This window comes from Coregonus lavaretus (assembly GCF_964263955.1).
Source record: "Coregonus lavaretus genome assembly, chromosome: 24".
Classification (NCBI taxonomy): Eukaryota; Metazoa; Chordata; class Actinopteri; order Salmoniformes; family Salmonidae; genus Coregonus; species Coregonus lavaretus.
The window spans coordinates 39319583-39331390 of NC_140011.1; the positions used below are offsets into that span (position 1 = coordinate 39319583).

Consider the following 11808-nt stretch of genomic DNA (forward strand, 5'->3'; position numbering starts at 1 on the left):
TCATGCTTCTCTAATATGTAGATTGGATACTGATAATGATCTTTGTTTTTTTTTGTTATCAATTATGCCGATTTGCAACCTGATGCATTCAAGTCCACAGAAACACCATCTGACGGTTACAAACTCAATTTTTTAACTTTGAAGTCAATTTTTACAAGACATTAAATTATTATTATTTTAAAATCTTATCACAGTACTCTACAAACACGTGTTACACGTCTCATAAGTATATATACTAAACGCAACAGAGTTTACCCACACACACACACACACACACACACACACATATATATATATATATATATATATAGAGAGAGAGAGAGCGAGAGAGAGAGAGGGAGAACATGTTTTTGTAAACCTATGTGCGTGAAGTCTGGCATATGATCTTCTTGAATGATCTCCGAAAATCGCGATTAAATATTGTGTAAATGATAGGGTTCACTGAACTGTTACAGTAACCAATCCAGAAAAACAGATTAAAGAGAGCATCCGGAATCGGGCAACAATCTCTGCATATTGCGTGCAGACTGTATGTAAAAAAAAATGGGAACCAGCAGAGTACAAACACCCCCATCACCACTGCAAGTACAAACGTAAAGCGCTTTTCCCGCATCTGCGCCAATTTGGTCTTTGACAGTGACATCTGTCTTATCTTTTGCTCCCGAGAGAGCTGCGCGTTGCGGTTTGAAGCCCATGACACGCGGCAACTCTGTTTTGGGAAAGCGTTTGCGCCCTCCACTTTCCCTCTCTTGGAGAAGTGGCAGTTCTTGGGCTTGCTGTCGGCCACGCAGCTCTCCTCCAGGTCGATATCATCAAGCTCTCCTTTCCGCAGGTGGCCACCTAAACTGGGGCTGCTGGGGCTCTCCACCTCAAACTTCCCCCTGGGCACGAAGCACGTCTCCGACTGCGAAGGCTGTCTCTCCGTCCCGTTCTTTGCTGCAAACACGGTTGATGCGCGCTGCTTGGCCACTTTATATATTTTACAATACACTAGAATCATGATTAGTCCCGGGGCGAAAAAGGATACCAGGCAAGACGAGAGAATATACCATGTTTCGTTGTTGAGCAAGCACTCGTGCTCGTCGTGTTTGGTCATAAGCAACGGTGGAAAAGAGATGACTGCTGATATGACCCAGACCACGGTGATCATACACTTAATACGCTTGGGCGTCCTCTTCCGATTATAGCTAACAGCTTTGGTTACAGACCAGTACCTGTCCAGACTTATGGCACAGAGGTGCACTATGGAGGACGTGCAGAAGAGGACGTCAAGGGCCAGGTAGAATGCGCACCAGGTGCTCCCAAAGTACCAGTAACCCATGACCTCGTTGGCGAGGGAGAACGGGATGACCAAGGTGGCCACTAATATATCTGCCGATGCCAAAGAGACAAGGAAGAGATTCTGCGGCGCACCGAGCGCGCGGCTGGTGAAAACGGCCACCACAACAAGTACATTCCCCACGATTGTCACCAGAATGATAATGGTGACTAGAAGCACGATGAAGACGGCCACGCTCTGGGAGTGAGGCAGAGGTCTTTGGGCACTCGTGCCATTAATATCCTCTGATGAGTTCGCCCCGGCAAAAGTTGTTGGGGTTATATCCATTCTGGATAGACACGTCTGTTCCTCCCCATTCTCCTCGCGCATTCCAAGCAGAGATACACAAGGCGAGGGTCGCACATTTCGCAATTTGATAAAAGTAGTAATCTTTCATCTAACCAGTTGACCCATTATGTGGAAACATCACGGTTCAATCGAAATCACAGACGGAATGACCAGGAGAAGTAACATCCTGCAGTGTTGTGTTTTCAGTTCGTGCGCACAAGGTTGCCCGCAACTCCAACAATGTCTGGCCACGCTCTGCAGTTTGTATTTGTGCAAGGAAATACAAATATTTTGAATGTATGGTTCCCTCGCGTATGACGGCAGTCCAAGAAACCAGGGACAGATGGCAGCCTGAAGTTCCTACTTTAATCTGGTCGTTGCGCATTGGCCGCGTTCATGCTAGAGTGGAGAGGCATATCAGTTCAGAGAGAGAGAGAGAGAGAGAGAGGGGAGAGGGGGGAGAGGGGAGGGGCAGGGGGGGGGGGGGGTTATAGCGCAATTACGCACATGATTAAACCATGGGAATAGGGTAATAATGGCACTAAAGACAGGTGAATTTATTGTCAAATGAACACAACATCACCGTTTTGAAATCTGTGCAGGCTATCAAATGTTATAGGTATCTTTAGAAGCGTAAAATAACGTTACTTGACAAACGCGGTGCCTGCAGTTTATTTGATCAATAAAAAATCGACATCTAATTATCTGAAGCCTGGAGGCTCAAAGGATTTGGATTTCTCTCCAACAGCCAACCAGCCGTATTTTGTTGTGTCACACACACACACACGCGCGCGCGCGCGCACACACACACTTAAACTATGACTTAAACTATGACACTTGTATTCACTATGAAACATGATGATGACCAACAGCCACCTGATTTTTTGATATGTCGACACATCTACAGTGAGCTACAGAAGTATTTGAACAGTGACAGTGATATTTTATTGTTTTGGCTCTGTACTCCAGCACATTTGATTTGAAATTATAAAATTACAATGAGGTTAAAGTGCAGACTGTCAGATTTAACTTGAGGGTATTTTCCTCCATATCGGGTGAACCGTTAAGAAATTACAGCACTTTTTGTACATAGTCCCCACATTTTAGAGGACCAAAAGTATTGGGACAAATTCACTTATGTGTATTAAAGTAGTCAAAAGTGTAGTATTTGTTCCCATATTCCTAGCATTCCAAAACTTGTTAGATGTATTTGCTGTTTGCTTTGGTTGTGTGTCCAATAATTTTGTGCTCAATAGAAATGAATGGTAAATAATGTATTGTGTGATTTTGGAGTCACTTTTATTGTAAATAAGAATAGAATATGTTTCTAAACACTTCTACATTAATGTGGATGCTACCATGATTACAGATAATCCTGAATGAATCGTGAATAATGATAAGTGAGAAAGTTACAGACGCACAAATATCATACACCAAGACATAATCTCTCACCATTACAATAACAGGGGAGGTTAGCATTTGTTGGGGGGGTGATGATATTTGTGCGTCTGTAACTTTCTCATTCACCATTATTCATGATTCATTCAGGACTATCTGTAATCATGGTAGCATCCACATTAATGTAGAAGTGTTTAGAAACATATTCTCTTATTTACAATACTTTGACTACTTTAATACACATATACAGTGGGGGAAAAAAGTATTTAGTCAGCCACCAATTGCGCAAGTTATCCCATTTAAAAAGATGAGAGAGGCCTGTAATTTTCATCATAGGTACACATCAACTATGACAGACAAAATGAGAAAAAAAATCCAGAAAATCACATTGTAGGATTTTTTTTTTTTTTGAGAACTCTGTTTATTAAGTTTTACACACACACAGACAAGACAAAGCAATATAAATAATATACTCAACTAGACAAAAATACAAATAATACATATAAAAAAAAAAAAAAAAAAAAATAACTTTAAAGATACCATACTTTAGACAAGTTAAACACACCAGGCAGAAGGCTACAAAAGGTTAAAGGGCAATCTATAGTATAGGGACAGAGCAAACACCTCACCATTGTTCCTGTAAACAGTTAAGGGATGGGGTGGAGAAATGCAACCACTCACAGACAGTCAAGGCCACAGACCAATCCATCCACTGGACCAAAAATAAAAAGTTACAATGCTTTAAAATAAAAAATGAATATTGATAATTTTATGTAGGCGTGAACAGAATTAAAAAAATAAAAATAACTGGGAAAAACAAGCTCACACCTTAGTCTCTGCCCGGGCGAGATGAACAAGGCATCCGCAGGTCACAATCAATAAGCACATCAACCTTAATGCCCCCCACCCCCACCCCAGAAAAAAAACACAGAGAAATGCTCATCCAACCCCCAAGTCACAGGGGGGTCAAATACAGACTTATTTTGGTTTTAATAGGAATGCTATCAGAGGATGGACTGTTTAAAGTAGGACCGGAATGGAGCCCAAGCCTCATTAAACAGTTTGGGGTTCCCACGTGAATTGAATTTAATTTTTTCTAGTTTCAGAGAGCACAACACATCTCTCACCCAATATTTATAAGATGGGGGAGCTGCCATCTTCCAGTTCTGTAGTATTAGCCGTCTAGCTAAAAGAGTTGTATAAGCAACAGTGTCCGACTGGATTCTTGACAGGGGGGTGCTTATGGGCAGTACTCCAAAAAGGGCTGTAAGGGGAGAGGGATCTATAACAGTGTTATATATATCAGAGAAACATTTAAATATTAATTCCCAGAAACCTGACAGTTTATGACAGCCCCAGAACATATGCAACAGTGTGGCCGGTTCAATTTTACATCTGACACAGGTAGGATCAAAATCAGAGAATATTCTTCCAAGTCTGGCCCCAGACCAGTGGATACGGTGAACCACCTTGAATTGAATGAGGCTGTGTCTAGTGCTAAAAGAGGACGAATGCACCCTGCGCAGCACAGATTCCCAGGTGTCTTCCCCAAGTTCCTCCCCCAAATCCTTTTCCCATCGAGTCTTTAAAGGCACCAAAGAAGGGTTCTGTAAGTCATGAATGATTGCATATACATCTGAAATTGCGCCCCTAGGAAGCTTGTTCAGCTCCAGGATGCTCTCTATAGCTGTATTCACAGGCCTATGGGGAAATTCAGGTGTGTTAGCTCTGACAAAGTTCCTAGTCTGGAGATAGCGGAAAAAGTGGGATTGGGGGAGGTTGAACCTTTCCTGTAGCTGAGCAAAAGAGGCAAATGTATCATCAAAGAATAATTGGGCTAGTGAGGAGAGGCCTAGTGAGTGCCAGATGTCAAAAGCCCCATCATTCAAAGATGGAGGAAATAAAATGTTCTGATTGATTGGGCCTGATAGAGAAAAGCCTCGGAGGCCAAAGGCTAAGCGGAACTGATTCCAAATTTTAAGAGACTGCTTTACAATTGGGTTGACACACCTTTTGCCTAGGGACACTGGGAGAGACGAGCACAACACAGAAGAAAGTGCAGCAGGTTTACACGATTCAGACTCCATCTGGACCCAGATTGGTCTAGGGCCAGTAGGATCAGTCTGCAGCCAGTACAGAAGGGCTCTGAAATTTGCAGCCCAATAGTATGTCTGAAAATTTGGTAGAGCTAAACCCCCCAATGACTTAGGCTTCTGTAAATGTTTTCTACCAATCCGTGGTACCTTGCCATCCCAAATAAAATGCATGAATGTTTGATCCAGTGAAATAAAAAAAGATTTTGGAATAAAAATGGGTAGACATTGAAATAAATATAGAAATTTGGGCAACACACTCATTTTAATGACATTAATCCTTCCGATAAGAGAAAGAGGTAGCGCATTCCAAAAAGCAAAAGATTGTTTCAAACTGTCTGCTAGAGCAACCAAGTTTTCCTGAAACAGATTTGAATATTTCCTTGTCACTTTAACTCCCAAGTAGGTGAATTGATCCCGGACAATCCTAAACTGAGAGCTTGTAAAAGAGCACTTTAAAGCAGCCTTGTTTACAGGAAAAAGCTCACTCTTGCCTAGATTCAGCTTGTACCCTGAGATTGATCCAAACCTTTTAAGAACAGATAAGGCGCGTGGCAATGAGGTATCAGGGTTAGAGATAAACAAAAGGAGGTCATCCGCATATAGCGAGACTTTCTGCTCTGAGCCCGTCCGGATTATTCCTTGAATGGCATCATTAGAGCGTAATGCAATGGCGAGAGGTTCGATTGCCAAAGCAAACAACAAGGGGGAGAGTGGACAGCCCTGTCTGGATCCGCGGTGCAAGGGAAAATAGTCAGAGGACAAGTTGTTAGTCCGTACCGAAGCCATGGGGGAAAAATAAAGAATCTTTATCCACGCAATGAATTTGGGGCCAAAGCCAAATCTATAAAGGGTGGCTGTTAGGTAATCCCACTCAACGCGGTCAAACGCTTTTTCTGCATCAAGTGAGACCACCACCTCTGGGTCCTCCGACGCAGGGGAGTACAGTATATTCATAAGGCGCCTAATATTGAAAAACAAATGCCTATTTCTCATAAAGCCAGTCTGGTCAGAGTGTATTACTTGATGCAGCGAGCCTTCCATACGGATGGCTAAAAGTTTGGCTAGGATTTTGTAATCACAGTTTAAAAGCGAGATTGGGCGAAAGGATCCACATTCCAGAGGGTCTTTGTTTTTCTTTAATAGTAATGAAATTGAAGCTTGATAAAGACTAGGCGGTAGCTTTGAGGTATTAAGGCACTCTGCAAATAGTCGAGACAAGAATGGGCAAAGCAGACCAGAAAACGTCCTGTAAAATTCGGTTGGAAAACCATCCGGACCCGGTGATTTACCGCTTTTCATTGCGGACACTGCTGTTGCAATCTCCTCAGGTGTAAATTCTTCTTCTAGATAGTCATGGGTGTCTGTATCAATTGAAGGCATATTCAGGCCATTAAAGAAGGAATCAATCAGCAAAGGGTCTTGAGGGGATTCAGAGGTGTATAGCGCAGAATAAAATTGTTTGAATTGATCATTGATCTCTTTATGTATAACTGTGGTGGCACCAGACGGGGTCCTTATTTGTGGGATTAAACGTGAGGCCTCAGATTTACGGATCTGATGTGCAAGGAGTTTACTGGCCTTGTCGCCTTGTTCATACACTCTGTACCGAGCTCGCAAGAGTAGCTGTTCAGCTTGCCTGGTAGAAAGCTCATCGAATTCAGATTGGAGTAGTTGGCGCTCTTTATGCAGATCAGAGGAAGGAACCGTGGCATACTTCTCATCCAATGTGGCTATGGATTCGCTCAGGTCCCGAAGTCGCTGAGAGCGAACTCTGTTTTGGTTGGCTGTATAAGAAATAATTTGGCCACGTAGGTATGCTTTGAGAGACTCCCATATGGTAGAGCAGGACATACCTGGTGTTGAATTAATTTCTAGGAATAAGGTGATTTCAGAAGAAATGAAATTGACAAACTCCTTATCTGAGAGTAAAATGGGGTTAAGACGCCATTGATAACACATAGGAGGTCGCTGGGGAAACTCTAGTTCAAGCACTAATGGTGAATGGTCCGAAATAACAATACTCTTGTAAGTACACTGCCGAAGGTTAGGCAAAAGTTTTTTGTCCAAAAAGAAGTAATCAATCCGGGAGTATGTTTGATGAACATGAGAATAAAAGGAATACTGTCTATCTGTAGGATGTAGGAAACGCCAGGCCTCAAACATGGCATATTTCTGAAGAAAGGCTTGAATAAGTAGGGCACATTTAGATGGGCCTGTAGTTGTTCGTGAGGACTTGTCAAGAACTGGGGACATTTTGCAGTTGAAATCCCCCCCTAAAATCAATAAATGAGAATCTAAATTGGGTATAGCAGACAAAAAGGAAGAAATGAAACTTGTGTCATCCCAATTGGGAGCATAAACACTAGCCAAAACAAGAGGGGTAGAAAACAGTTTACCGGTTACTATGACGTATCGTCCCTTAGGATCAGCGATAACCTCAGAAGCTACAAAGGGAGTGACTTTATCAACCAAAATGGCAGCCCCTCTTGATTTACTATGAAAGTTAGAGTGGAACACTTGACCAACCCAGTCCCTACGCATCCTAAAGTGCTCACCAGTCCTCAAGTGAGTCTCTTGTAGAAATGCAACATTTGCATTCAAACCCTTTAAGTGTGTCAACACCCTCTTACGTTTCACTGGGTTATTAACCCCTTTGGTGTTCCACGAAATGTATTTGATCGCATTGTTTCGGCCCCTCTGGGCATTCCCGTTATACAACCCCGTCATTAGAGCATAGAATGGAAAAGCAATGAGCGCCCAGAAACCCCAGAATAACTTGTCTCAGAGTAATAATGTACGGTGGTAGATGTTGAGAAAAAGTACCGAAAAAAAAACAAAAAAGACAGAATGACAACATTAGAACTGAACAATTCAACCCCTCCCCCCACCCCCTCCCCCCATCCCAGACAGTACCTCCCCAAACGAGGTACAAGCCTAAATAGAGCATGTTCTCTTCGCACAGTATGTCTGTGAGAGTGCGGTCTTAAACCTAAACCCACAGTCCCGCTCTTTAAAGTCGTGTTTTGTTAGTGGATCAAACAGCAAAAAGAGATAATCATTTTTTAAATAAAAGAAATTAAGGTGAATCCCTTGTGCAGACGAAATTACAAAAGCACCACTTGTAGATGTATATAATTATATTCCCAGTCTTATAACAGGCATTTGAGAGAGAAAATAAAGAAAATAAATAGAATGTGTAACGGCTCTCAGCCGAAAACCTAATTTGAAGTAAGGAAATCGTAGTAAGACAATCAAAAATGATAATAATTATTATTATTATAATAGTTGTCTAGTTGAATGCTGAGACAGCTTACAACCAAGACCAAAAAACTACGTGTGCGCAGCGTTTAACGCTTGCTGGGCATAAATGACGCTCTGAGCCTTAAAATTTAAGTGAAGACCCCAAAAAAACGTGTCGCCTCGGGAAGCATTTACTGTTTACTGGGTCAATGCAAACGGATGCAGTAAGCAAATAACCAAGAATATTTTGAGTCACTGAGACACTATGTAAACAAACTGAATAGGTGAGCAAGACAGCCTAGAAAACACAGGAGTATAGTAAAACCGCAATACAATGAGATTAAAATGACTGAATGCTTGTAAGGCAAGCACACTAGATGATCAAAACATTAGATCACATCAAATAAGCCTGAATGGGTACGCCAACCCCCCAACTATACAAAATTAGCATGTTGTAGTTAAACATAGTTGTACCACAGGTGGGTTACTTACTATCCACAGTTCGCTTGCTGAACTATGAGCAAGTTCAAGACTTCTTGATGTGACGTTGAATGTGAGAGAGAGCCTCATCCGGAGATTCAAATGTGTAGTCTTTACCATCATGAGATAGCCATAAACGGGCCGGGAATCGCAGACCGTACTTCACACCTGGATGGTCCCGAAGTAGTCGTTTGGCCTGTCCGAAAGCTGCGCGCTGCCTGGAAACAGTGGGGGAGTAGTCCTGGTAGATGGAGAAGCTCTGTCCTTGAAAGCTCAGAGTGGTATTGCGGGCTCGTCGGAGAATCTCCATCTTCTCATGGAAAAAGTGCACTCGAAGAATTATGTCACGGGGCCTCTCCCCATCCCTGGGCTTTGGGCGCAGCGACCGGTGGGCACGATCAATCAGGGGCTTTTCATCCAAGGCTAGAACATCCTTCAGCAGCCCAGAAACGAAATCCGTGGCGCGAGGCATTTCCGCTGACTCTGGGACTGATACAAGTCTCAGGTTATTGCGGCGAGAGAATCCCTCCAAACTTACACAGCTCTCCTTCACCTTTTTCAAGTCCGCAGCTAGGCGTTTCACGTCAGCCTCCAGGGATGTAGTTAAGTCGGAGACATTTGTAGCGAAGGTCTCCAGTGCTGCAATCGTTGTAGTGTGCGACTCCATTGTTGTTTTGAGTGATGCGATTGCCGGCACCGTCTCGTTCCGCAGGATGGTTAGATCTGCTTTTAAAGTATCAGAAACCTCCTTTATTCGGGCCTCAATCGTAGCAACCACCTCCGTTTTCATTTCAACTATCTCAGAGCGTAGTAGTTTGATGGCCTCGAGAATGTTCACTTCAGCGCCGCCAGGCCAAGCCGCCCCCCCGGGTAGAGTATCAGTCCCCGGGTCGTCAGGCTCAGGGGAGGGCGGTGATGAGAGTGTGTCTTGTAGGCCGGGTTTTCTCAAAGTCATGCTTTTGGCCTTATGTTTCGTCGACATGCTGATATTTGGAAGTAAAGTAGTCTTGGTTTTTACGGGAAGGGATCACCAAAATAATATATGAAAATAAATACGGTTTTGCTGCAAAATTCACATAAACTTTAAAAATACCACGGGAGCAAACGGAAAACACGTCAGTCGCACATGGCGTCCCTCCAATCCCCACATTGTAGGATTTTTAATGAATTTATTTGCAAATTATGGTGGAAAATAAGTATTTGGTCAATAACAAAAGTTTCTCAATACTTTGTTATATACCCTTTGTTGGCAATGACACAGGTCAAACGTTTTCTGTAAGTCTTCACAAGGTTTTCACACACTGTTGCTGGTATTTTGGCCCATTCCTCCATGCAGATCTCCTCTAGAGCAGTGATGTTTTGTGGCTGTCGCTGGGCAACATGGACTTTCAACTCCCTCCAAAGATTTTCTATGGGGTTGAGATCTGGAGACTGGCTAGGCCACTCCAGGACCTTGAAATGCTTCTTACGAAGCCACTCCTTCGTTGCCCGGGCGGTGTGTTTGGGATCATTGTCATGCTGAAAGACCCAGCCATGTTTCATCTTCAATGCCCTTGCTGATGGAAGGAGGTTTTCACTCAAAATCTCACGATACATGGCCCCATTCATTCTTTCCTTTACACGGATCAGTCGTCCTGGTCCCTTTGCAGAAAAACTGCCCCAAAGCATGATGTTTCCACCCCCATGCTTCACAGTAGGTATGGTGTTCTTTGGATGCAACTCTGCATTCTTTGTCCTCCAAACACGACGAGTTGAGTTTTTACCAAAAAGTTCTATTTTGGTTTCATCTGACCATATGACATTCTCCCAATCCTCTTCTGGATCATCCAAATGCACTCTAGCAAACTTCAGACGGGCCTGGACATGTACTGGCTTAAGCAGGGGGACACGTCTGGCACTGCAGGATTTGAGTCCCTGGCGGCGTAGTGTGTTACTGATGGTAGGCTTTGTTACTTTGGTCCCAGCTCTCTGCAGGTCATTCACTAGGTCCCCCCGTGTGGTTCTGGGATTTTTGCTCACTGTTCTTGTGATCATTTTGACCCCACAGGGTGAGATCTTGCGTGGAGTCCCAGATCGAGGGAGATTATCAGTGGTCTTGTATGTCTTCCATTTCCTAATAATTGCTCTCACAGTTGATTTCTTCAAACCAAGCTGCTTACCTATTGCAGATTCAGTCTTCCCAGCCTGGTGCAGGTCTACAATTTTGTTTCTGGTGTCCTTTGACAGCTCTTTGGTCTTGGCCATAGTGGAGTTTGGAGTGTGACTGTTTGAGGTTGTGGACAGGTGTCTTTTATACTGATAACAAGTTCAAACAGGTGACATTAATACAGGTAACGAGTGGAGGACAGAGGAGCCTCTTAAAGAAGAAGTTACAGGTCTGTGAGAGCCAGAAATCCAATGTGAAAAATCCAATGTGATTTTCTGGATTTTTTCTCTCTCAATTTGTCTGTCATAGTTGACGTGTACCTATGATGAAAATTACAGGCCTCTCTCATCTTTTTAAGTGGGAGAACCTGCACAATTGGTGGCTGACTAAATACTTTTTTCCCCCACTGTAAGTGAATTTGTCCCAATACTTTCGGTCCCCTAAAATGGGGGGACTATGTACAAAAGTGTTGTAACTTCTAAACGGTTCACCCGATATGGATGAAAATACCCTCAAATTAAACCTGACAGTGTGCACTTTAACCTCATAGTCATTGTATCATTTCACATCCTAAGTGCTAGAGTACAGAGCCAACACAAGTTATCGCTGTCCCCTTACTTCTGTAGCTCACTGTACATATTACATTACTGTAACTACCACATGTCGGAATCCAGTGCCTGACATTTGCCACTCCTATATGCCATCTCTTCCATCTAAGCCTATAGGAAAGTGTGTGCCCTCAGGCCTGGAGGGAAGCAAAAGTCATTCCGCCACCCAATAATAGCAAAGCACCCTTAACTGGCTGAAACAGCCGGCCAATCAGCCTGCTACCAACCAAAAAA

At 43.2% G+C, this 11808-nt stretch overlaps 1 protein-coding gene across 1 annotated transcript; it reads right to left on the reverse strand.

The window, feature by feature from the left end:
• Positions 1-358: 358 nt before the first annotated feature.
• On the reverse strand, positions 359-1705 carry LOC311099462 (alpha-2Db adrenergic receptor-like; the record flags this gene model as incomplete). The annotated part of the gene is made up of 1 exon (XM_084140147.1): positions 359-1705. The coding sequence occupies exon 1, from the start codon at positions 1646-1648 to the stop codon at positions 359-361; it is 1290 nt and encodes a 429-aa protein (XP_083996273.1). The 5' UTR covers positions 1649-1705.
• Between the last annotated feature and the right edge of the window lie 10103 nt (positions 1706-11808).